At 50.1% G+C, this 26,065-nt stretch overlaps 2 protein-coding genes across 9 annotated transcripts in view; one reads left to right on the plus strand and one right to left on the minus strand.

The window, feature by feature from the left end:
* The window catches only part of ANKS1A (ankyrin repeat and sterile alpha motif domain containing 1A), a 167,238-nt gene that overhangs the window by 40,733 nt on the left and 100,440 nt on the right, over positions 1 to 26,065 (minus strand). For 4 of the 8 annotated variants that reach the window (XM_082330161.1, XM_082330158.1, XM_082330162.1 and 1 more), the window contains 4 exons: positions 25,886 to 25,972; positions 25,365 to 25,502; positions 24,459 to 24,629; positions 23,090 to 23,187 (listed from right to left, as the gene is read on the minus strand). In XM_082330161.1, coding sequence (XP_082186287.1) covers positions 23,090 to 23,187; positions 24,459 to 24,629; positions 25,365 to 25,502; positions 25,886 to 25,972 — 494 coding nt within the window. Of the gene's footprint in view, positions 1 to 16,863; positions 23,188 to 24,458; positions 24,630 to 25,364; positions 25,503 to 25,885; positions 25,973 to 26,065 lie in introns of those variants that run through there. The other 4 variants (XR_014230171.1, XM_082330160.1, XM_082330159.1 and 1 more) reach the window with 4 other exon arrangements.
* On the plus strand, positions 10,033 to 16,775 carry TCP11 (t-complex 11). Its single transcript, XM_082330230.1, is given in 10 exon segments — positions 10,033 to 10,269; positions 10,995 to 11,159; positions 11,163 to 11,174; positions 11,178 to 11,215; positions 11,591 to 11,772; positions 12,957 to 13,121; positions 13,124 to 13,148; positions 13,616 to 13,650; positions 13,653 to 13,778; positions 15,327 to 16,775. Coding segments are annotated over 10 exon segments (1,200 nt in total). The 5' UTR covers positions 10,033 to 10,056; the 3' UTR covers positions 15,566 to 16,775.

Consider the following 26,065-nt stretch of genomic DNA (forward strand, 5'->3'; position numbering starts at 1 on the left):
GGTGTGGTCTAAAACTCAGAGCAGAATAGACTATTTTTAAAATCAGAGAGGAAAACACTGTATTCCCAGTAATAGGCCAACGGCCCAGGCTCCGGCGACTCATCCAGTCCCCATCGCCAGCTCCTGGCTACATCCCTCATTTCCCCAACCTACAATTTTATCAAGATACCTCCAAGGGGGGTAAAAAAGCACCAAGTCCCATTAAATGACTGCCTGTCACCCTGTGACACCTTTTTTCCAGTGTCATGGAGCTTCCCAAAATTCTGTGTGCAGAGAAAGCCCTTGTTTGTAATTCCCGGTTTGCAGCAGGAGAAGGTGACACACGCTGAGGTGAGGTGACTTACCCGGCGTCACCAGGAAGGTCGATGGTAGCGCCAGGAATAGCCCCGTTCCCAGCTAACCACTAACCACACTTATCCCAGAATAAGGGTCCCTTTTTCCAGCTGAATTTATAACAGCTTTCCAAGTGACATAAGCTTTTACAGAAATAGGCAGGCTTTTATTCCAGAATAATTACTGGGAAATCGTACTGGAGCATGTATAATTACACTGGTGTTGTTGCTGCTGGCGAGTCGGACCCTGTGCCACTAGCAAACTCGCTGTGCACTCCATACAGCTTTTATCTCGTCCTGCTTTTCCACGAGCATATGTACATCAACTGGCAGATCATCAGGATGTGGGTGGAGAAGGAAGGGGCTTTGGGTAGAAAGGAAAGCGATATATCACACTTTAAAGCTCTGTTAATTGTATGTCCCATAGAAGATACCCCAATAATAGCTCTTACAGCTACTGAGGTCAATAGGAGTCTTTCACGGTGTGCTGGATCACACCCCAGATGGATTCAGCAACGCTCTGGGCGTCTGCTTCAACTTCATCCCAGGCATAGCTCTGGAGCAGGTGTTTTATTTTAAATGCATTTTATGTCCCACACAGGTAAAATCAAGCTCAGTGTTCAGGTTGAGGCCTGAAATGCATTTCTGACATAAGCTGTTGGAACACATCGTACTTAATAGCCTTCAAAAATAAACTCATAGCACTTATCAGGTGTTGATATGTCTATATAGTTGGTGAGAGCACTGTCTTCCAAGAACAGGGCTGCCTGCGCTGCCTGCTCTTACTCCTGGGGCTGGCACACCACGAGAAGGCAAGGGTTAACTCGGCACCGGTGACACCACTTTAACTCCAGGACCCAGACACGCGTGTTTAAAAGTAGCACTTCTCTCCTTAAAATAGTTTATGAATCTTACTCGGGGATAAATCCAACACCCCCGAGCAGAAGGAGACCTATTAATTCCTGAGTTTTTTCACGCTGTAGTAAAGCAGCGATTTTATTTGCCCGCCTTGTGTAAGATGTCAGTCATTTTCCCACTTGCATTTCCATCTACAATTTAACAAGGCAGCAGTTTATTTCCAGAAGCCCCAGCCAGACCCCAGCCAACTGCGTCAATATTTTGTTGCTTACACAAATGCCACTGTTAGAGTCAACACCGCGTTTTGGGGGAGGCTTTTTTCTCCCCCCCTTTTTTTTTTTTTAATAAAAAAAGGGTTCCTCGGGGATGATGTATGTGTAGCTCTTAAAATACTAAGGGTAACATAAGCCTTTCAGAGCGGCTTACCTGGGTGCAGAGGCATTGCTTTAAAGGATGAAGCACACTACTTGAGGGCACTGACCTGACCAAAGGCATTTGCTAATTAATTCATTCTTCCAAGAGACTTAACTGCCTCTTGCCTTCGGAAACCAAGGCAAACCCGAGCCAAATCCAAAGCCTGTCGGAAAACACGGAGAGACCCTTATTGACTGCAGAAAACTTTAGAGCTGGGAGCTGGCTCCCGCTCGGCTGGTGCCAGCCGTAGAGAGCCGACGCAGGGCAGCTGTCCAATTCAAGCTGGCTGCTTTGCTCTCTCACACATGGGTCCTCGGTGCCACTTTCAGGGTAGAGGAGGGACACAGAGCCTGGCCGAGAAAGGGAGTCCCCACCTTCTTCAGCCCCCTCCTACAACGCTGTTTTGGGGTGTCTCTCTTATGCTGCAGCAGCAGCAGGGCACAGGCTTACCCTGGCTGTTGGCTTGTTTGGTGGATGCTCCTGCAGTCCTCACCGTCCTGTTGTCTTTGGCACGCTCTTCCGAAAACCCTCAGAGGTTTTCTGGTCCAGCGTGAGCTCAGTGTGGCGGGTTCACCCCTCCACCCCAGCCTCCCAAGCATGGGTCCCAAGATCCCTCCAAGTGCCTCCTTGCATCCTCACCCACTGGCACCCCCAAAAGCTGGGTATTTTAACCCCGCACGTGGCTGAAAGGTCTGACGAAATCCCAAGCCCAGCACAAGCAGGGGAACAAGGGGAACCCAAAGAACAAGGTTCCCCCAGCACCGCCAGCTGGGAAAGCCCTGCAGGATCTCCCCTGTGACTCTGCACCAGACCAGTTTTGCACAAGAACAGAGCGGCCTTAGTGTGTGAACAAGCTCTAAACACCCGGGGGCAGCTGGAAGTGAGGTGCCATTATTATTTTTTTTAATTTAAAACGAACTTTTTAACCTACAGGAAAGTAAACATTCTTCTAGGATGGCCAAAAAAACCACACTGGGATTTTCCAAATGGGTATGACTGACTGTTTATGAGTAGAGGCTTCCAAACGCAGAAATAAATGGCTTACTCTCAGCAGGTTTTCCTTTCTATATTTACCCTCACCTGAAATGAACATTATTGCACACTGCAACATTTATTCCCTCTGATCAGGGGAGCGGGTGAAGAAACTAACCAGCCGCAACATGTCAAATAAATTGTTAATCTGCTGTTTGCGCTGGGGCAGGGGGAGGAGGGAGTCCCCTGGTTTTTGGGCAGCGCCCAGGTCCTGCTTACAACTTCCATTTCAGCTCAGCAGGAACACTTCGCTTTCCTGCTGCCGCCGCTTGTGGCTGCTGACAGCTGGAGCTGGGTCCTTCGTGGAGCTGATCTGTCAGTCCCCGATGGGTCTCTGACCCCCTCCCCGTGGCACCCAAGCATCCTTGATCACGGGCAGCTGGTGGAAAGGGTTGCTCTCCCCATTGCATGGGAGGAACTGAGCTCCAAGGTGCGAGGACCTGCCTGAGGCTGCACAAGAAGCCTTTTGCAGGGCAAGAAAGTGCACCCAGATCCCAGGCAAATGCACAAGCATGAGACAACCCTCTCCAAAGTGCTGGGCTTCACGATCCTCTTCTATGAGTCCCAGTTTCCACACTAGGTGTTTCTCTGCCTGTTCTCAAGGTGAGAAGTCCCTATAGATGCGAAGGGTGATCCCTCCCAGGCACAGGTTGCTGGCAGGCATGAACTGCCCTGCTGACATGCAAAATGGCCAAGACAGACCTAAAAGGTCCTTCCTGAGGACAAGGGGCCAGGGGGGCTGAGCCAATACAAACCAAATCTTAACATGAGGCCGGCCACTCAGCTGTAAAATCTCTCCTAATCCCAGCCCTGGGGAAAGGAGAGGACGGGGAGATCACCTGCTTCTCCAGGACGTCGCCCACATCACATGGCTCCTTGGGTCACACTCGTGCCCACCACCACCTTCAAATCTGGGCTTGACCTGCAATTTACCTTGAAGTTCACTAACCACTCGTGCCAACTGCTTTGGCATGCCAGCCAAAAAAGGGGTTCGCATCGCCCCAGACAGAACAGGGGGATTAATCCTCCGCCAGCAGCGGGGGAAGCCACTCAGTCATTAGGGTATGCAGGTGCCAAGGATGACTCTCAAAGGCACCCCATGGATTCGGGCAGTGGGGAAGAGAACAGCCTTGCTCTGTTCGCAGGGCTTGCATGTACTCAATGCCACACAGGACCTGGCTTTTTTTTTTTTCCAGCTCAAACTTTTCATTTTTGGAAAAGTCTGTCCTCATTGCAATAGCTGAGCAAACCCTTCCCCAGCCGGCTGTTCCAAGCGCATTTGTGTTAATCCAGATTAACAAACATAAAGCAATTTAGATAAACCGCATTAAGCCAAAAACACCTTTGAACTTTTTTTTTTTTTTTAGATCAAAATCCCTCCCCGAGCGCTGTGTGTGGTTTGGGCCTCCCGTACCACAGCTTTGCCAGAGCCAAGCTCTCCACCAAGCGATAATTAAGTAAAGTCAGCAAATACAAAGATTACCCAGAGCCAGCGGCACCGGCAGTGAACAGGCACTGTGCCTGTGGAGCCCAAAACTGACTCTGGGTCCGGGGGCATCCGATAGGGTGAGACAGCACGAGGAGCATCTCCCCGGCTCTGCGCACGTCTCTCTGCCACGATGCCTGGGCTCCAGCCAGGCTGCCTACGTGACCACGAGCCAAACCCCTCCAAGCCTCAGTTTACCGAGCACCAACCCGTCCCCTAAGTATGCAGATGACGGCATCAGTCTGAAATGCCCTGAGATGGGGCGCTGGCCACAGGAGGCTGGGCAGGATGGATGATGGTTTGCTCAAAGTGGCCAGGCCCCATAGCTCAGACACGTGTGCTGTGACCGAGATGGCAACAGCTAGCTCACGCATATGGGACATCTCATGGAAAAGGTCACACACCAGCTTAGGAGGAGGGAATTAATAGATACTGTAGTCATTGGTGAAGCATGCGGTGCTTCACGGGCACATACACACCTTGCACACCCGCACCAGAGCCATCACCGCAGCAAACACTTGCCTCTCCAAAGGATGCCAAAACCAAAATCAGGGGCTACAGCAGACCTGACACCAAGACATCCTCTCACCCGGACAAAGCAGACAACAACACTTCATTTACCTGCAGGGAAGCTGTGAGCTCCTTGGGATTCAGCCACCTGCCCACATATTTGCACCAGCATCCAGCACAGAAACAATCCTAACCTTGTCTGGTACCCCAGAGAGCTCCCGCAAAAATAGCTTTCCTGGCTGATGGGGCAGAGGAAACCTCCTGGCTTCCCCAGCTCTTCCCTCCACACCCTCCCAAAACACCTGCTAACACTTTCTGCCCTCCGCCCCAATTGCCTTCCTCCTAGAAAGAGAATTTCTAACAGAGCCAAAGCTGTAGCTTGTAGGCTCCAAATTCCCTCATTTTTTGGAAGTGGGGGGCTGTAACACCAACTGGGCTTTGCCTCTCCCATTGGAACAGGGTTTGCTGTTTTGCAGAGAGCCTTCCACGGCTGGGTGGCTGCTCATAGCTTGGTGCACCGTGCTTGCTAAGCTTCGCTCCCAGGTGATTTGGATCAGGATACATGAGAAGTTTGCTTTCAGCTGCCTCCGTTGGCACGTGGGTGTGCAAACAGTGACCAATTTCACTGCCAGTTTGACTCCTTTAAATGAGGACTTTCACATTTGTCAGGCTTGAAACAACAACGCCATCTTTTAAACAAAAAATCCATTTCCCATTCCATCAGCTGCAGCTGCTGCCAAAGGTATTTCTGTTTGAACAAGCGGGCCCTTCCCACCCACTGCCGCCTGCTGCACCCAGCGGGGTCGTGCCGGTGGGTTTGCAAAAGCGCGGCTGTCCCGCCGGCAAGGATGCTCCATCCACGGACCTCTCTCTGTCCTGCTCCTGCCGAGAAGATGGAAGGGTTTTTGGAAAGCTGAGCCCTCCCCGCGGGGCTGGTTTTGCTCTGTTGGTGGAGTTGCTCAAAACAGGGGAGAGGAGAGACGCACAGGCTCTCTGTGGCACATTGTCCGCACTATTGGTGATGCAGACAGGTTTGCAGCTCGGACGGTCCCTCCCCAACGTGATTGTCGGGGCTACAAATTTCCAAGGTGATAAAAGGGCAAATTGGAAATGTCCTCGTGGAGTTTGCTGCCTGACACTCAAGCACTCATCCTGAAACACTCAAAAGCGCAATTTCCTCCGTTGGGATTTCAGCTAGATGGCTCGGCTAAAATAAATGAGATTAATCTAATCAGAGGGATGGATGGAGCTCATTAAAAAGGTAGATTAAAAAACCCACCCTGCCTATTACCAGTGCTCCTGAGGTCTTCTGCCTTTGTGGCAAGTGAAAGTCACACAGGAATTGGATTCCCTTGCAGAAATCTGCAGGAAATGCATTAAAAATACATTCTGCTATTACAATTCTTCATGTCACCAGTCCCTTGGGAAAGGAAATGAATGCAGGGCAAATGCATATATATTTAAATACATACAATTGCCTCCTCTGGGATCAGGATTTATAGGCTGGGAGCAGTGGGCCCTGCTCTGAAACAGAGACAAGAGCAAATTGAAGTCACCTCGAGAGCTGTGCTGTTTTATTCTCTATAAATGATATTGCTCCACCCTCAGCTTCCTCACATGAAGCTAGGGATCAGAAAGGGGCAGAAGCCACGTCTGGCATTGAATGTAGCCAAAGAGAGAGCACTGGGGGGAATTCCTGGATGGGATTTGGGCTAGACTGGCCCCATGATGAGCTTTACTGGTTTTATTTCTCATGACCAGTTGCTTTCCGGCCCACAAACCGCCTGCATGCCCCTTCCTTCCTGCAGCTTTGGGCAGAGCAGCCACCACCCAAAGCCTCTTTGTGCCCCCGTTCATGGGTGCAGGAGCTCTTCAGCGTGAACCCACTGCGTGGATGCTCCTGCACGTGCAAATGTGAACTTTGCACCATGTGCATGGGGCCCCGTCGCCTTCTCCTGGTGTTGAGTTTTCCATGCAGGAGCCACCAAGAGCTGCTCCGGTTGCCCCTCCAAGGCATTGCACGTTGTATTTTTGGAAATTTTCACACAATAATTGTCAACTTGCACATGGCATGCAGACAGCCCTGTTTTTGCCCAGGGTCAGCCTACTGCACTGAGACACGCGTTCTCTCTTGGAAAAACAGTTAAACAAAAAAAAAAAAAAACCAAACCACCAACCAAAAACTGTGTCCACCTGCCTGCAGAGTGCACAGAAATCAGTGTTAAGTTCTGTGCTGCCAGACTGCACAGCCCTCAGTTCGGGAGGAGGTGAATTCCCCCCCGGGGCTGGGTGACCTCGCAAACCCCATACGCCGGATGGGCCCTGGGGTGCTTGGAGCAAGAGGAAAGAGCCGTCTGCACTTCAGGGCAGTTGGTTTTCCCAGCTCGTTTCTCAGTGGCGTCCACCCCCAAGCCCAGGGCCAGTCACCGTCTGATGTTGCTGTGGCACTGCCCAAGCCTAGCAGTTTTCCCTTATTGCTTTTTGATGGGATGATTTTTACAGCTCCCCGGGGGCTTGAGGAAATTGACGACGGTTAAAGATCACTCCAACACAGCTTTGTGCTGCAGATGTACCACGGGACAGACGTGGTTTCAAGCTATGGCTACCCCCTGGCATGCAATCATTTATGACAGCTAAACCGGTTACAACTCATTAGCTGAGCTGCATTAATTGCACTCATAGCTTGCTGCAAACTCAGGGCAATGGTGGCAGCTCTAACCACCTTTAAACCCACCTTGGATACTTTCCTTTGCAAGGGCAGCAGGCTAAGAGAGCCCAGTGTCATTCATGCAGCCCAGCTGTGAAGCTGTAACTAATTAGGGCTGGTAACAGGGTTGTCCATCCCTGTGTGGCGTGCTAGCCCTGCGCCTTTCATCCTCTCCATTTCTCCAGCCACAACACACAGACATCTTAAGGGTTTCACAGACTTTGGAGGACAGGGCTATGCCAGGGCTGTTTTACAAGGGGCGGATGAAGGCCATGGCGCCCACACGGGCTGGCTCCCGCGCCTCTCCCTCGCACGCGCGTGGCACCGGAGGGATAGTGAGACCCCGAGACCCCTCGTCCCCTGCCCCACGGCCCCACCGTGCTCCGTAACCTCCCAGCTCCAGCCCTGACTGGGCAGGTGCCCGCTGGCGGGTGTTCTTGGATGCTTAGGGAATGAATTGGGAAGGGAAATAAATGATGGAAGGGAGAAGAAAGGCAAATTGTTCATTGGCACACAAGGAGCCTCATCCCAGACTGGGCATTGCCCCACAGATTGAATCCCAGTCCCCGCAAAGTCAAAGGAAGGTTATAGCAAACGGGTAGGTGGCCAGAGTTAGCCACTGCTTTCTGGGCCCACCAAAAAGAAAAAAGGACAAAACCAGATGCATGACGTGAGGAGGAGGGACGCCACAGCTGTTGCGTGCCCAGCAGCGCTCTCCGGAGCCTCTCTGGCACTGCAGAGTCCCCATTTTCCCCTCATGCCCTCCGACAGGTCTGAGGTGGGTACCCCGGCAGCGACAGGCACCGAGCTACCGCCCCCCCAGCCTTCAGCGCCCGCGGCTCGCAGAGCGGCCCCCGGGTGCCTGTGCAAACGCCCCACAGCGAGGCCTCGCCCGGCCGCCGCCCCTCCCTTCACACCCGCCGTCGCGTCTCACCACCCCCGCCTCCAGTGGGAGAGCCCCGCTGGGCCGCCTCGGCCCGCGGCCTGGCCCGACGGGACCCCGCGGCTGCGGCCGTTCCCGGTGAGGAGCGGCCCATCGGCGCCAGCGCGGAGGGGTGCTCGGCCCTCCGGTGAGGCCGCGCCCGGGAGGCGGCGGCTCTGCGCGGCGCTCCGCCGAACGGCGGCGGCTCGGCAGCGGCTATCGGGCGCCAGCGAGGTGCGGCCGCCCTAAAGGTGGGCGCGGGACGCCCCCCCGAGGCTAACGGCAGCGGGCTGCCCCCCCCGCCCTCCGCGCCGTGGCTCGGCCCTGTTTGAAGGTGTGGCGGGCCGGGGCCGGCACGCGCCGGGGCTGACGGCCGTTCTGTGAGGGGAGAGGGGCCGCCCCGGGCGGGCAGCGCCATGGCCGAGCCCCGGCCCCGGCCCCGGCCCCGGCCCCGGCCCCGGCCCCGGCCCCGGCCCCGGCCCCGGCCGGGCGACGAGCACCCCCCGCGGGAGGACGGCGGGCCCCGCGGCGAGGAGCTGCCGGCCCGCCGCCCGGTACGGGGAAGGGGGATCAGAGCCGGGAAGTGGCGAGCTGCCGGTGGGGGTGGCCTCGGGGCTTCTCCCCCAGCCCTGCCGCCAACATTTAAATGGAGTTAAATATTATTATTTGAATATTTAATTCCGTGTTCACTGGACACTCCGCTCCCGGCCGTCACTAGATGTCAGCCGCGCTCCGTGGAAGCCCCGTGCCCGCGTGGGACCGGCCCGCGGGGCCTCGGCCGCCTCCGGGCTCCGCTGGGCGGGAGCGGGAGCGCTGGGGGGAGGAGGAGGAGGAGGAAGAGGAAGAGGAAGAGAAGGAGGGGTCCCTTCACGCGTATGGTGAGGGGTATCGTCTATACACAAATCTGCACGTTTTCACTTTGTCACTTTAAAAGCTGGCCAGTAATTTTGTTTTTAAACCTTCTCTCAGCAGACTATGGTTAGCATTCCTTCTCTCATTCACTTTTATTCTGCTTTTCTACAGCCAGCCCTCCACAAGCTCTCTCCATGAACGAGCTACAGCAAATAACTGATGACATTTCCAAACTGACCATTGTGCACGCAATTGCACTCAACAGTGACTTCAAACTGCAAGCGCCCAGTTTCTCCCCCAAAAGGGGTGTGTGTGTGTGTATATATATATATTCAGGCTTGGCTTCTTTCTGTCACGTGACAGAAAATGTGAGAATGTGGGAAGGAGGTGGGTTTGGATCTGACTGTAGAAGTAACAAGAAAATAAGATGGCTCCTGAAATAAAACAAGCTCCAACATTTTTTTTATTTATTCATTGCCTCATGATGTACTAAGTTGTTCTCAAATACGATGAGTATCAGATATGACTCACTAGCATTGAAAGATTTACAGGCTTCAGCTGCATAAGCTGTGACTTTGACAAGAACAAAGCAGACTTTTCAGTGAAGATCTCCTCTGAGGTGCCTGTTTTAGTTAAAGATCTGTTTAAGTCACTGACATTCTCTCATTGCAAAAACAAGCACTAGCTAGAAAAACATTCTCTTGATCTTCTCTGAGGGCTTGGAGAGTTTCCTTGAAAAATGCTATGCTCTTTTTACCCCTCAGTTAAGACAGGTTAAAAGTGCTGAATTTTATGAACAGGGTTGAAAGGAGGGAGTCCCACTTTAGAAGAACAGGAAATTTAGGTTGAGAGAGATTTCCATGAGCTAGGGAAAGGGGAGGTGCATTGCTGCCAGATAGAAATAAAGACTAAGAGAAGAAAATGTCCAAACACCCGAACCACAATGAAAGCCAAGAGGAATGGTCCCATTGAACTGGGAGGTTGTGGTTGTCTGATGTTAACAGAAAATGCCTCCCCTCCTCTCTTCTTTCTTAGCCTGGAAAACAGAGTGAAGGAGACATTGCAGAAAGCCTTCTGGGACAGCCTGGAGGAACAGCTCTCTGCCGCTCCCCCAGACTACACGCAGGCAATCCAGCTGCTGCAGGAGACTAAAGAGGTGAGTTGTTCACCAGAGAAGATGGTTACCTTAGAATTAGCCTTCTCTGAATCATCACCTCACCCTTTACACCCAGTATTCCTATATGAATATGCGTAAGAGGGAGGAGAAAATAGGCTTCCTTTAGTTTATAGGGAGACAGAAATTACCCAACTGCACCTTCTAAAACCTGTCTGAGAAGGAAACTCATTCTCTGGTCCCAGGTCTTTAAAACACATACTCTACCAAAAGGATGGAAAGCCTTTGTTTGAACTGTTGGCTATAGTAACAGCCATAGGCCATTCCAGATATAGTGTCTGCCAAACAAAAACTTCAATTATCTATACAAAGACACCTCATTAGGCATATGAGGAGCTGTATCTACTATTTAAGTGTACAATGAAGTAAGAACATGGTTTAGCACTAAAAGACATATGTTCTTAGCAGGCCATGAAGTGTATAGTTTGCTTTTTCAGTCTATGCTTTCCCTTTAGGCTCCAGACAGATAACTTCCTTCTTTCATGCATGGCACTAAAGGAGGCTTTGCAAGATTTGAAACAGTAGCCAGACATCCTGAAGTGAGTCATTAGAGTCGAGCATTCCCTTAAAGCGATTGTGTGCCCCAGAAGTTGTGTACTGAATAGTTAGCTTAGTCTCAATACAAGGCCAACCTCTATTCCTGTTGAGCAGCTCTGGAGAACTGTTTTGTTCCTGGAACAAAATGAGACCGCTGCTTCTTTGGGCAGGCCCTGCTATCATTGCTGCTGCCGCGGCACAACCGACTGCGAAGCCAGGTTGAAGAGACCTTGGACATGGAGTTGATTAGACAGGAGGCTGAGCATGAAGGTCTGGACATCCACGGTCTCACCACATATGTCCTTGCCACAATGGCAAGGCTGTGTGCGCCCATTTGAGATGAGGAAGTATGAGGGTTGCAAAGCCTCACAGACTCAGCTCAGCTTCTCAGGTGGGTGATGCTGACTCAGCCTTGGTCTACACAGACTGGCAAAACCTTCAACTGTAAAATATTGGGTTAAGGGGAAACTGCCTTGGAATTATGGCCCAAGGACCCTTTTGTGCATTCTGGGCTTTGACTTCCTTATTTTTTTTCTGATGTAGACATATTCCTGTTGCCCAGCTGCAATTTAGGCAGTAGAAGAGTCTTTAGTGAAGTAAATCTGGTTTATCTAGTAATTTTTAGGGACCACTCCAATTAGACCTTTTGTGAGAAAATGGAATCAAGTCAGAGGATCTGAATTCCCCTTCCTCGGCATTCTAAAATGGCCCCAATTACAGCATTTACTGCAGTATTAAACCTTCAATTCACTGTGTCTCATCCCAGTGAGATTTTCTGGGTGTTGGGCCTGATGAAAATGGATATGCTGAATTTTACCATCCAGAGCCTCTGCACCCACTTGCAAGACCACACTGTCCAGTATGAATGGAAGAAATTCCAGGAACTCTTGGATAGGCTGCCTAGTAAGTCAGAGGGGAAGGCAGGGGAGAACTGCTACTTCTACAGGAGCTATTAAAGCACTCAAAGGGAACTTTTAGTATTCCAAAAGTGATGCTTTCATCATGTGCTCAGTAACAGATGAGAGAAATGCCTCTAAAAGCTGGAGGACTCCTGGGTCCCTTCCTCAAGGCTCTTCACTACCATACCTTGCAGAAAAGAAGTTACTTAGTGTGGTTCATTTTCTGCATGCATAAGACAGAGCTGATAGCTTTCTCATGAGGAACTGTAAGTTCTCATGAGTTTAAAGTGTTTTGAGATCCTCAGAGGAATGAGCAAAATGTTATTAGGAGGCATACTTAAAGAGGAAAGCCTGCATTTGATGTAGACATCTCTTTTGCTAGGCTGTAGAAGATTTCTCTCTGGCTGCCTCTCTCCTTCATCAGACTCCATTAAAGGTGCTTCTTGGAGAGTGAAATCCTCTAGGAAATACAATGTTCTCCAGATACCAGCCTCAGTAGCCTAACCCTTTGCCCTGGCAACAATACATTAATATTGTATGTTAGTGATGGTGTAAGCCATTCCCCACCGTTCCAGGAGCCAGCACGATGCCTTCGCCTTCCAAATGCACGTCCCCTTCAGCTTGCAGTATAGCTTACCCGCTTCTTACTGACTTAGCCTGACCAGTCTGTTCTTGCAAACATCCATTTTTGTTACCCCACTGCAGATAGCCTGGATCGCACAAGAGAGTGGCTGTGCAAAGCAGCAGCAGAAGTGTCTGCGTCCTCTTCACAGCCGCCACCCTGCCCCGCCGTCAGCGCCTCACCTGCTGCATGCACGCCGGGGCTGTCAGCAGTAGCACAACTGTGCCAAGTCTCATGTCTGTGCTAATTTGAGGATACGTGAATCTGCTCTGCTGGGAGCCTGGGCAAAAGGAATACCCTGAGGTAGGAGAAGTGCTTGGACACCTTTACAGTGTTTTCATAAAGATGTACAAAATTAACAAGTGTACCGGTTCTGCATCTTCTATAGAAAGAATTGGCCAGACTCTCTGTCCCCTCTGCACCATGAGTCATTGCACGTGGTTTTTCCCTATGTGAAATAAATTGGATTTTTCACAAAACTAACCCTCCCTGCTGTCAGGCAGCTGCCCTCCACTCAGCTTCATGGGGATGTTACAGCCCTGCTCCATGGCTTGAGATCTGCTGAGTTATCACAGCTGCTGTTTCTACACCCACAGGCTGATTTCGTTTCTGTTCACAGGCGCTGTTTATGGATCAGGCCCCACTGCAGGAAGTACAAGCGGAGGTGAATCAGCTTACCGTCACAGCTGCAGTCCTGCTAGTGACCAGTGGCTTGTGTGGAAGCACCTTGTGTGGCTCACCTGGGTTTGTAGCTAGGCTGAAATGGGTAACAAAGGTCCTCTTGAAGGGCTGTCTTGTACCAGGTGGGTTACTTTGAGTTTTCTTTTCCAGAAGGAGAACAGTGAGTAGAGTATGCAGATGCTGGTTGGTTGCAGGATGAGCAGCAGGAATCTCCCCCGGGAGTGGAAGAGGGTCTGAGATCCAAATAGCAGCCAGGTCTACTGCAAGGAGTGGGGGAAGCCAGCCAGCATTTTTAGCTGGGAGTTAACTCTCTAGAGCAATAGTCCCTTCCTGATGAGAGGGAAAAATTAGCAGTGCTGATCACTAGTTCATGAGTCGGCCACAGGGCAGCCTAGTGCTTGCCAAAGAGCTGGACAGGGAAGCTTAGTTCACAGAGCGCTGGCTGAATGTTGGTCGTCCTGTGCTAGCTGGCTGTGGTGACCCTCCACAGGCACGTGGAGAGGCTTCCCTCCTTGCTCTGTGCCTGCACAGCCCCTTCCCCAGCCAATGTGAGTCGTGGCCGGAGTGCATGTACCTTTGCATGATTTAGGTGTGAAGAAGCTTTAGATGACATCAGTGACCAAGTGCTCCAGAAGTCAGCAGGAGTCTCTCGCAGCTGGATTACGCTGCTTTTACCACTGACAAATGTGCTTCCCTGAAAGGCCAGATAAAAAGCCTTGCGGACAAGGGCAATGCAGTCCAACATGTCATCGGTGAGTCTCTGAACTTATGTCTAACTTGACCTTGAAGCCACTTTGCACTTGTAGGCTACAACTTGGGTTTAGGCTAATGACCCTGGAGCGTGCAGGACAGGCCTGGGATCAGTGTTCACTCTCTGGCCCCACATAGTCTGCACAGGAGAGGAGGGTCAGGGAAGCCACGTTTAGAAACTGCCTTGATTTTCCTATTCCACCCTGAAACATTCCCAAACAGTAATTGCCTTGAAAAATCTCTTAAATCCTCCCATTCTTGCTAAAAGCTAAACAGGCCCAAGTGCAAGGTCTGTTCCTAGGTAGTGTTGCAATCTTCAGGCTAGGATGTAGAGTGAGAGCTTAATCACTGGCTGAGGTAAAGCACCATGCTAAAATCTTTAAATAATATTTATCCCTAGAGAGTACACTGCTTGGTATTCAGCTAACCAGCTGCCCTATAATGCTGCTCCATCAAAATATTTATTCAAATGGTTTGGATAAGAGCTGGTTATTTTGACCTTTTACTAGTACTCTGAACGTTAACTCCGCATCAGATTGCAGTGCCACAGGCAGCTAGTACGCTGCAGGAAAGATTATTTCCACATGGACGACTAGCTTTTATCAGCTATGAAAATAAGGTGAGGCTCTTCCTGCTTTCTGCTTCATCTAGTTAGATACCTTCCCAGCCTGTGTGGACTCCACCACACTGTTTATTTGGGTTTATTCTTTCCATGTCAGAGCAGGCTATTTTGTTTTGATGTAATTCGGAAGGCTGAATTAATAGCCTAAACCAAACCTCGATAAACTACAGGCTGGACAGTGTGTGAGGGCAATGACTCACCGATGGTGTGGCATTAGAAGCTGCAGAACTAGACAGCCTTCCCCCCTCCGTGTCTAAGAATCAAACCCGTGTCTTGCCTGCACTCTTGGCCACCACCACCATTTTCCACATGCTCACTTCAAGTGCAAGAACATCTGAAGCAGCCAGGTAGTTGAATCTCAGCTCTGTGTTCCTCAGAGAGGCTTCCTGAACGCTTTCAATTTCAAGATGCTGCTGTGGCAGGCAAGATAAATCCTGGGCTCTGAAGGTCTGTATTCCATTACACTTCTAAGATGCTTGACACTTCAATGCAGTACAAAAACTCTCAGAGTGGGTGAAAAATGTTTATTGTTGACCTGCTCCCCTTTAACATTAGGTTTGATGGATTTGAGCATTCTTAAGTCCTTCAGCCCAGTATCCCAGCCGTAGCTGTCCTTAGAGGCAGCTACCCAGGACAAAGGGAAAACAAGGCAAGTATACCTGATACTCGAGTACTCTCCTTGTGTCACATTCCCCTCAGTTCCTGTGCTGGATGCTGGTTCATCTGCTTAATATTTGGAAGAGGAATATGTTAGTCCCCTGTGTCCCCGAGCTGATCTAGAGCGTTACTCGTCCACAACACCCTGCCACAACATAGGTGTCCTCAGATCTGCTCCTGACTGCATGAGGAAGCCTTTGTCTCAGAACTAGCTTTCTGTGCAAAGGTTGACGATTTATTTCTTTTGTTTTCATGCTTTTGCTCCTTACAGAGCAGCAGATTCATTCCTTCCTCAGCCTTTTCATTTCCCCTGATGGACACAATTCTCAAAAGGATTTCCCAAAGGGCCTTGATCCCATTCAGGAAGAGCTGCTGGAAGTTGGGCACAGGTTTGGAAGCGTGATCCACCACAACAGGCAGGGGTTTGGACCTTACTACTCGGGAATTCTCAAGAAGGTGCTTCTCCCAAATGCAGAACCAGACTCAGACGCAGGGATGGATTCTTTCTGATCATCTTCACCATGTACCAGGCAGGGGCGGGACACATTCTCCAGCAGTTTCTCAAATCATGCTTCAGCTTGTAAAAATCAATCGGACAAATCCACTGGGGCCAGCATTGCTACTGGGCAGTGACTCCTGGCACGTCAGTATCTGAATAAACCTCTCGACTACAAAAGGTAGTGGCTTTTCCCCCCCCAAGAAAAACTGCCACTATTTGGTGGGGAAGGCAATGGGATGCAGAGCTCATAAAACTGCAGTGCAGCTTAGGCTTTTTTTAATTCAAGGTGTTAATTCTGCCATGGGCCTGTAACCTACTTTGCTGAAACGTTAGTCGCAGCCCAGGGACGCTGTTTGCATTTGATAAAGCCACATGGTATTTAAAATCATTAAAACTGCTCAATATATTTCAATGTTAGCTTGAAAACCTGACTTACTGAATTATTAGAAATGGAACATATGGTATAAATTTAGCAATCCCTGGTGTATTTAGTATTTCACATCAGCCAGATTTTACTTGACATGAAAATCTGAACTTTAGCCTGTATTTAAATGTCTGGATTTCTTGCTCTAATTTTACGTAATGAAAATGTCCTACTTCTTGGCAAGCCAAAAATCTTTGCTGGCCCAAACTGTTAAGTTGTTACATGAACCGCTTGCTGCCGTGCTGCAGAAAAGTGATGTTAGTGTTTATCGTGAGGAAATTAGGGTCCTAGCAGTCCCCAGTAGAACAATCCTTGCAGATGCACGTTAGCGGGGGTAAAAATGAGCTTTTCACACCATCCTGTGGAGAACATACACAAAGCGGTTGGAGACCGCTGTGCTATAGGTAGGTCTGTCTTTAACAGAACACGTGGATGCATTTTTATGCATAGTTTGTCTCAAAATAATAATATTCAATATTTGGGATCATCATGACTAACTGCAAAAAGAGCAGCTTCAACCAAAGCGACTACTGGGCAGCCAGCGCTCCCCATCCTGCGCACCCCGCGCCTCAGGGCAGCACAGCCCCCCTCTTCTGCTGCCAAAGAACGAGCGCAGGCCTGCGCCCGGCTTACTGGCGTTCCGCACTCTGCTTCCACAACCGTGGCACATCATCTCTGCGCAACGCTCCGACGTGTTCTTGTTCCTCGGATTTACTAAGCCGAGAAGTGTGGGTACAGCACGAGACGGAGCTAATTAAACACGGCACCACTGCCTGCTCTCGCCCCTTTTCTCGTCCCTTCGCTGCTCAGGTCTGTTAGATGAGGACGAGAACAGCGTTGCTTTAACCGCTATAACACTGAGGTCACAGTGACAACGGGGCAATGTGTGTCTAAGTTTGTTTATTAATTCAGTCTGTTCTAAGTTGTACAATTATGAAAACAACAAAACGACTGCTGGAAGCCCAGGAATATTTACAATCTCGCCTTGTTGTAGTGAGGTCAGTCTATGTTGTTGCACAGATTGGTTATGTTTGGTACCACAAGATGTTTAAAATTCAGACAAATTTGAACAGATTAACAATTGTATATACAGGAAATAAAAGGAAATTCAAGTATCAAAATACAGACAGATTAAATAACATTTGTATTACAAATCAGTCCCACTGCCATACATCACAATTAGCAAAAATGTCTACATTGCAAACTGAACTCGACTGTTCTCTGCCCTGTTAGGGAATCTCAGGTTATTCTTCCATGGGTAAGAAAAATTTTTGAGCTAGATCGACTTTGCAAGAGCAGCACAGTTACTTCCTTTTGGATAAAAAAAAAAAAAAAAAAAAGCAGTGAGTAATGCCAATGAGAGACCTAAAAGGGAGACCTTTTGCAACAAGACAGTGTTGCAAACACTGTGCTTGCTCTAAAATAAAGATCTGATTGCATGGAAATGATGCGAGCAGAAGAAAGCCAGGGGAAATGCTGCTGCTAGAACCTTCTGAAGTGGGGCAGAAGGAGCATTAAAGCCATTGATTCCACTTCAGCTGCACACAGAACTGGACGTGTTCGGAGGGACCGTTTGGCATCTGGTCTGTGTCCAGCAGCCTTGTGAAGGTACCAGCTTTTCACTAGAGGTACATCCTGGAAGGTGCCGTATCTGCTCCCTGGGAGGGCAACAGGCACGTACCCCGCAAAAGTTGCATAATTTCTTCTAAAAAGAACAATCCCAAAGCAAGTTCAAAGACAGCTGAACAGCTAAGATTAGCTTTGTTTTTTTTTGTAAATACAAAATTAAAAAGGATAGAGCAGCTTCAATTTAAAAAAAAAATAATCATCCCCTCCTATATAAAAAAAGACAACAACTCTGCATCTTGGTTTACCTATCTTGAGTTCTCAGCCTGGACTCATGCCACGCACAAACCAAAGTCTGTAAAATACAATCTGTCCTTAAAAAGGGGAACGAGGCCCAGGGCAGCACCACCTTTTCCCAGGCAGGTAATACAGCAGATGCATTTTGATTCAAAGTCATATTCAGCACCAGAAACTTAGGGCACTTTCCTCCAGATAGCATGACACCCCATAGGGAGGAAGAGCCAGAACACTGTGCAACGGATGGGTTAACAGATTACCAGGAGTCAGTGATCGGCATGGTCCAGGATCGGCCTCCAGCACGCGAGTACCTTGAGAAAACCCATCGAAATAAAAGGGGAGATGCACTGCCAAAACAATTGCTTTGTCTATGAAGTGAGAAGGAGAGTATCTGGCTAAAGAACTGTTGGATCACTAAAGACAACCATAGGATTACACACGGGACTGGAAAGGACCACCAGGGTCCCAAGCCCAGTCCCCTGAAGATTGGAGTCTTCATCACCACTTCACCTCCAAGCCAACCTTCAAAAAGCTCATGCATCAAAAAAAGAAAGGCGTCCCTCCTCCCAAGCAGAGGTTCAATTTGCAATCTCTCCAAAAAGACTTGTTGCCAACACACCAAATATTTACACTTACACCAGTATGAATTGCAACATATGCATAACAAGGAATGTTAGGTTTCCTAAATTCATCAACTTTAAAAAAAAAAAAATCTCCACTTCCCCCTTCTAATCATTTACAGATCTATGCCCTTGGGATTACGGTTCACTTCTCTCCCAGCCTTACTGGCTAGAGAGACTAAATGAAATCCTGACATACAGCAGCAACTGGAGTTAAACAGAAATTATTTGGGCATATCATTCTAGTAAAGCAGCAGGGTACCACATCCCAACCGTTAACAATGCCTGTCGAGATGATAACAAACATGCTGCGCTACATTTCTGCGTCTCAAGAATTAAAATCACAACCATTTTAACATCTCTCCCTTGAGGGGAACAGTACTGTGAGAACACATCAGTCACAGCCAAAATTACTGTTAAATACTCTGGTAATTCAAAAGAAAAGCCAGCACACAGCACCTTCGAGACGCTGGTATTTGGGGATACTGGACTTAGACGGGGGCCAAGCCATCCTCAGGTTGATCCGATTTATCCTCGGGTAGGGACTGTTTCAGTGTAATGCCCAAAATTTAACTCCTTATTTGTTCATCTTCTGAAACTGTTGCACTAATTAAATAATGAGCTAGTATCAAAAAAAGTGCTAAATCACAATTGAATATACTTAAAAAAACCCAACCCTTCAGGGCATAACTGCATTTAAAAACAAGACAGGTGCACAGGAGGCTGGAGAAGGGAGTCGTCTCCAGGTATTCAGTGCGTAAATGGGAAGAAATTGTGTCCTTGCCATAGAAATGTCAAGTATTGCAACGCAACAGTTCTCTGTAGGGGAAGCAAGCTTTGTACCATCGGTAATACTTGGCCACAACCACTGCAGGGTGAAAGATCCTTTGCAGACTCTTTTCCTTAAGTTATTTCTATTTGCCATAAAAGCATGGAGTAGCTTTGAAAACAACAGATGCAGACTTACCCTGCAAGGCTTCTCACACTGGAGGAAGTTATTTCCAAGAATTTGGTGTTCTCTACTGTTCACCCAGAACTGAAGCAAATTCAAGTACCGTTATGAGATGCGCACACCACTCCCACTGCTAAGACTTTCTATTGTACTCCTTGCCGGACTGCGTGGGTTCTCAGTAAATAAGGAGATATCTGGGGTTTTTTTCCTCACCAAAAAACTGCAGTGCTACATTTAAACTGTGAACTGGATTTGCTCTATATCATTTCACACGTTAAAAAAGAAACGGGTTGAAAGACATTTGTCTCAAACTAGAAAAGGTGACATCGCTCTTGGCCTCAGAAGTCTCAACTTTCCTTCGCTAGAAATGGAGAGAGCTGCTTTTCTCAGCTGGTGGCTGGGATCCCTTTCCCCCCTCTGCTTTGGGAGCCCTCACTGAGCAGCAATGCACCCACTCCGAGGCAGACACCAGTGCCAGATGGAGATGATCTTCGTGTCAGCAGGCCACTGCTTCTTAGGTTTCTGCCCCGTTACTACTTTTCCGTGGTAGGAGACAGCTGCCCGGAGATCAGCTTTTCAGAGGCAAACAGAAAGGAAGATAATGGAATGAATGATTTCCGAGTCATACAAAAACAAGTGCTGGGAAAGACGAGGCATATGGCCAGGAGATGAGACACAACCGTGAGGGTTATGGACACACAGCGGAAGCTTTGTAGTTTAGGCAGGGCTGCCTGTGATCCCAGCTGGGTTTGGATGGTCACCCTTAGAAAGGCACATGCTCTAGTGACCTGGTTTTAGGAGGTGCTGAGGAACCTGCCCTTCCCAGCTGAAGGCGGGGGAGATGCAAGAGCTCAGACCCTCTAAAATCAGGCGTACGGGTGGGCAACTGCACGGTAAATGCTTACACGTAGAAACTGCGCTACCACCGCTACCATTAATTCGGTTTCTCTTTGAAGGATATAGAAACCCTCAGGGCACTCTCACAGCTTGGAAAGCTGCTGATCAAACCCAAACCCACCTCTCGGAGCACCTCGGACACAGCAATATTCTGCTGTCCACGACGCTCCGGCTGGCAGGACGGCGCTGCAGCACTTCAGGCAGCTGCAGTGCGACCTCCGCTTCAGGGGTCTTTAGGCAGAGGAGCGCTGGCTCTATGTTAAGGGGCTCCATGGCATATGAAATATATGTACTAGATTGAGCTTTCGTTTTTTTTTGTTTTTGTTTTTGCTGTAAGACAATCCTTTTAGTCCTCTCACTTGGGTTCTTACTAGGCTGGCCCTTATTTTGAAGTCAGTTTGCTGATCAGTGCCATTAAGCCACAATGGACTTGGGAGATCAAACCCATTCCTGAGAAAGAGCTAAATAAAGATTTTGAAACATCAGGTTTCACCCCAAGTCTGGGGAAACAGAAGCTGTCAGGCGACAGCTCTAAAGCCCTGGCAAAACTCGGATGAGCTTGTTCTAGCCCCTAAATACCAGCTCTATAAATAGCCCAGGGCTGCTCTTCTGACCGCTCCCCGCTGGTGCCAACTGGTGATCACGAAGGGAGATTTGGGGTAAATTCTAAAAGCTATTTTGGAAATGGAGCTTTAATAGAGATCTGAGTGCCTCCTCTTCCCCATTTACGTCCAAGATGTCCACCCAGACATCTCATGCAGAGGTGAGCAGGTAGCTGCGTCCACCTCTCTTCACGGCTCTCTAACACAGACCCTCTGTCACCACCGGCTCTCCAAAACTGGGCTGCAAGGGGATTTTGCCAAGATGCAGAACCCACGGTGAGTTCAGACACTCGCATCAAGGTGCACATCAGCGAGCTTTGTGCAGCCCAACTACTGTGCGGCTGCAGCCCTTCTCCCACTGCCCCATCTGCTCAGCCCTCTCCCCGGGAAAGCCGCGACAGCCGCTGCCCGCGAGGAGCTGGTCGGGGTCCAAGACGCAGCTTTGCTACGAGGCCGTCTGTGAGAGTGAAGTACTTCATCTGTCAGGAGAGCATCGGGGGTTTGCTGCCACAGTGTGGAAGTCGCAGCACCTTTCACTACAGGGTCTTAAAACTGCTCTGCAAATGGAGCGAGCCTCACACCCCCGAGAGGTAGGTAAGTACGTCCCCAGCCCGTACACGGTTCTCTTCGCCTCTCTTTACACTCGGGTAAAGAGAGGCGAAGTTGCTTGGACGCACAGCAAGTTAGGGAGAAGCAGCACTGAGGCAGGAGTCCTGCCTCCCAGTGCTGTTATTCATCAGATCGTACTCCTCCTCCTTCTCTTCAGTTTCATCTCAATGAGCTTTGCAAACGCAAATGAAGCAACCAGGAGTAGGACCGTGGACGGTGCGCTGGGACTTTCACAGGGTTGTGTGGCATTCCCAGCTCTGTCCCAGCTCTGCTCTGACCTGTGCCAAGTGCCCTGTGGTCTCATGCAAACGATTCCCAGTCATACTCTGGAATTAAAAGCTGCTTCTACCAAGATACAGAGAAATGGGGATGTTTTCCCAGAGGAAAAACATGCACACTTGAGAAACAGCCAGAAAAGGCAGAGGTGCCCACTGATGCAGTGAAATCCTCGCTCTCATGGATAGAAGGTGACAGATGTTTCAAGATCCCTATAGCCCTTATCGTGCAATGGTTTGTAGACTGAAAACAAGCTTTGGGATCGGCAGCAGACTGATTTCAATCACATTTCTCCCTTTGGCAAAAAAGCACAACTGCAGCAAGTCCACTGAACACAGCAGAGCTCTGGCTTCTTTATCAGATCTCTAACAGTATCCAGCCCCTCTCAAACACCTTTCCTTCCCAACACGGGGCTAACAACATGTGCCTTTAAAAGCTTAACCTCTTTACAATCTGCCAAGTGCGAGCTACGCGCATAGCTCACGAGAAGTTTGGCGAGTGTAAACAGAAGGACTATGGTGGGGAAAAAAAGTCCTATGAGGGACTGAAATGCATACAACCAAAACCACACCTATCTCTGAGAGGGGACAAAGCTCGGTGGGAACGATCGCACCCAGCCCAAACCCATGCTCCCGTCAGAGCAGGTTTTCCGCTCCAGGCTTTGAGAGAGGTTGCGGGCAAGGGTCCCCGTGAGAAAATCTAGTGAACGTGTGTTATTTGCAGACAGCATCACAGTGGTTAGTGTCGATTCGAATGGCAGGTAAGAAGAGGGGTGAGTTCACTGGAACAGTACACAGCCGTGGCTCAGTCGGGAAGAAGAGGATCTAGGAGGAGGGAGTGCGTGCACCGCAGAGACAAGAGGTCTCCATCAGTCCAAGGATAAGAAGGTGAAATAGAAAAAAAGGCCCGGGGAGTGTCACGTTGCCCCAGGGATTCACAGTGCCAGAGCAAGGGGCAAGACGTGAAAATGGCAGGCGGCTTCCTGGATCCACATCTCCGATTCCCCCAGCCTGCATCCCTCTGCACCTCCCACCTCACAGATATCTAACAGCGTGTTACCCTTGTTTCCGAGTAAGGAGAATTCACAGTGTTCAGTAGTGATCAGGTACAAAAGCCGTTTAAGTCTACAGTCTCCTAAGTGCTGCTGCCTTTGACGTAGTGCCTACGCGGGGCTCAGTGCGAGCAGCTGGAGGAAGAGGGAGTTTAGAACAGCAGACAGATCAGATCGCAAAGGCACGGTTAGACTAGGTGGACACGGGGTGTGTTTGCTTTAGAAGATAGTGGTCTCATACTTAGTGCTGAGGGTCCGCTTGGAGTCCTGTTTGGGGTCCACAACCCAGGAGACACTGGCATGAGACTGGGAGTCTTGGTCCACTTCAGGGGGGTCCAGCTAGAAAATAAGGAAAGAAAGGGCGTGTTAGGTCATCCGTGCTTCTGGGACAGAACGAGTGGGGATTCAACGCACGGAGAGGCTGCTGCTCTGCCTAATGCCCATCCCAAAAACGTGCACGTGTGCGGGGAAGCAGCTCTCACTGGGGAGGCATTCAAGTCCTTCATAGCTAAAACACATCTAGCCACATCAGTCACAACCCAGCACCCTGAGATGACTTTGTGAGTTAGGCCTGCAAGCCCCTATTACCATTAGTGACAGCTTCACTTCATCTCACAAACAAGCATGAAAAATTCAGGGCTATAAAGATGGCACTACAAAAAAAAAAGAGGCAAAGGGAGAGAGGGAGACAGCTCCTGGCAGGTGAGCTCCCACGTGATTTACTCTCCTGACCAAGCAAGGCTCTTTCATCTTGTCCTCCTAAATCAGGATCCTACAGGAAGGTTAACAACACCAGAAAGAGCAACGCAGTTAGTTGGGAGCTGCCACTCTACATCAGCGGGGACGGACATCAGTGGTTTGTCCCTGGGGTTCATCTGAGCCCATGGCACAGCCCTGGAACGAGTGGGGAGGGAAGACAGCAGCGAGGCAGGACACAGGACCACAGCAGGAGACGCGGGAAGCGGGGAGGCAGGCGGGCCGGTGGCAGCTGGGGCAGCCCGGGTCAGTTCGTAATGGAAGATGGCAGGAAGAAGGGTAAAGACCTTAGCTCCGGGACTAACAGACTGCAGCGGCAGGTAGGAGGGGCGGTGTGTTGTACAGGTGTGACAGTAACAACAGCGAGTGTCAGGAGGGAGCGGCACCTGAGCGGGGGGAGCAAGCAGAACACAGACAAAAGGAGACATTAAAGGAAGGTAATGGCTTATGTAGCAGTCCCTGCTCCTCAGCAGCTCCAGTCTTGGCTGGTTTTGGCTACAGGGGCACTCCCATGCTGCAAACCACAGGTTACCTACTGATCCTACTGTGGCTCTGCAGAGTTTGCACATGGAAGCTGTGCTGGACCCAGCAGTGCACTTAACCCCCATCCCACCTGGGCTATTTTCACCTCTGCTTGCCTTCATCCTACCAGGGGAAGCCCTAACACCGCAGCAGGACTGCCAGCAGAGCCACGGACACTGCAATATCAGCAGTGCCTGAAGCTACAGGCACTGCGTCTGCATTTGGGCTCCCCACACCACAAAGGGGAGGTTTAAGTGTGCGGTGCCCAAGAGAAATCCCAGCTCAGACCATGCAGATCGCACCCGGCAGCCTGCCGGCCCGCACATACGTACTGCAGATTTCCTCATGCCGGCTCGCGGTTTAGGCACCGGTTTGGAAGATTTTGTTTCAATCATTTCTCCTGCTGCAGCACCCAGAGGCTTCGCTCTCTGGGCTTGGAGGGCCAGCTGGTAGGCGACCTCGAATGCCTGCCCCAACGTGAGGATGATCTCGTACGTCAGGTTCTTTGGAGAGACCACAGAAAACACAAAGCCGTTAGGTGCATATGCGCTACCTTGCCCTGTGCAGAGTCCATGTGCTCAGCAGCTTGCTCTGGAGATGCAGACCTCAGCAGAGCCCATCACCTTTCCATTAGCAGGTCGCATCCTGCCATATCCCTGGCAAAGCCGCTCTGCACGCATGGGGCAGCGCTGAGCGCCTGCCCCAAGCTGCCTCCACGCTCGCACAGCCCCGGCCGGTGGGACCACCTGCGAGCCTGCTACAGCCCCTCAAGCATCACAGTTTAGCAGCGTTTTGCATTGTAAAGAGAAAAAGCCCAAACATCTTGTACAGCCGATTCTGCCCAAGAATAAAAGAAAGTTATGCTTCCACACTCTCAGAGAATTAAAAGGCTGTTAAATCAGCCTATTATGCTCAACATAATTGAGAGCGTATTAGGGTTTTGTTCATAGCGTATTCCCCAGGAGGGAAAAACTCCTGCCCTGCTTTATTCAGCACTGGAGAGTGCAGTAACGAAGCCAGACAAATATTCTCTGTCAACAACGCTCTAAAGGAAAAGCATTTTGAGCCAGGACTCAGAAAGGACTATTTTAGGGTAGAAACAGGTAAAAAAGCCCTAGAATGGACCAGATCCTGATCTATGACTCGCCAACAAAACTGAGAACTGAGTGATGAAACAAGTGGACCGCAAAGGACTGCAGCACGCTGTGAGGTGAGATGAGATGCGATAACCCACTCACCACATCCACGGTGCTGAAGACGTGGCAGTAGTGGTGGCTGGTCTGCAGGTCCTTGGTGATGTAGGCAAATGTGCAGAGATCCTCGGGGTCCTGAGCAGCGCAGGAGATGTTCCGGATCTCGTGCTCAGCAATGACATTCTGCCGGGGTCAACCACAAGCACCTGTCACCCTTCTGGGGATGGCAAATACACCCGGCAAACGGTGGTCGTGGCAAGCATGTACTGGGGGCAGGGAGCAAAACAGGTACTGGCAGGGAGGGGGGTCCCCCAGCCAGACCAGTCCTAGCTCCCTCCCATGGTAGGAATAAATGGCAACATGGCCCACAAGCAGCCAGTTTGCTAAGCCTTTGGCAGTCAGATAACCACCACCACCTTGGTGCTCTCCTGTAGTCCTGAGAAGCTGGGCTTCTCAGGATCGGCCGTGGCTTCTGGAGCCACAAGGTGTGACCTACAAGCCCCCAGGCAGGTGGGACTGCAGGTCTTGTCCCTCCAGACACCAACTTCGAGGCACCTGAAGCTCACCTTGTTAGAGGCATCGATGAACTTCACCCCTTTGTATGTGATGGACAGAATTATGGTCGGGATCTTCTTCATATGCTCTGTGGATTTCTTCAGAAACAAGAGCATTCAAGTGACCAGTTGTGAACAAATGCTCCCTTCTTCACCATCACCCCAGCCCACCCCAGAGACCCCCAGGCCACT

The sequence above is a fragment of the Platalea leucorodia genome (genome assembly GCF_965183815.1).
Source record: "Platalea leucorodia genome assembly, chromosome: 19".
Classification (NCBI taxonomy): domain Eukaryota; kingdom Metazoa; phylum Chordata; class Aves; order Pelecaniformes; family Threskiornithidae; genus Platalea; species Platalea leucorodia.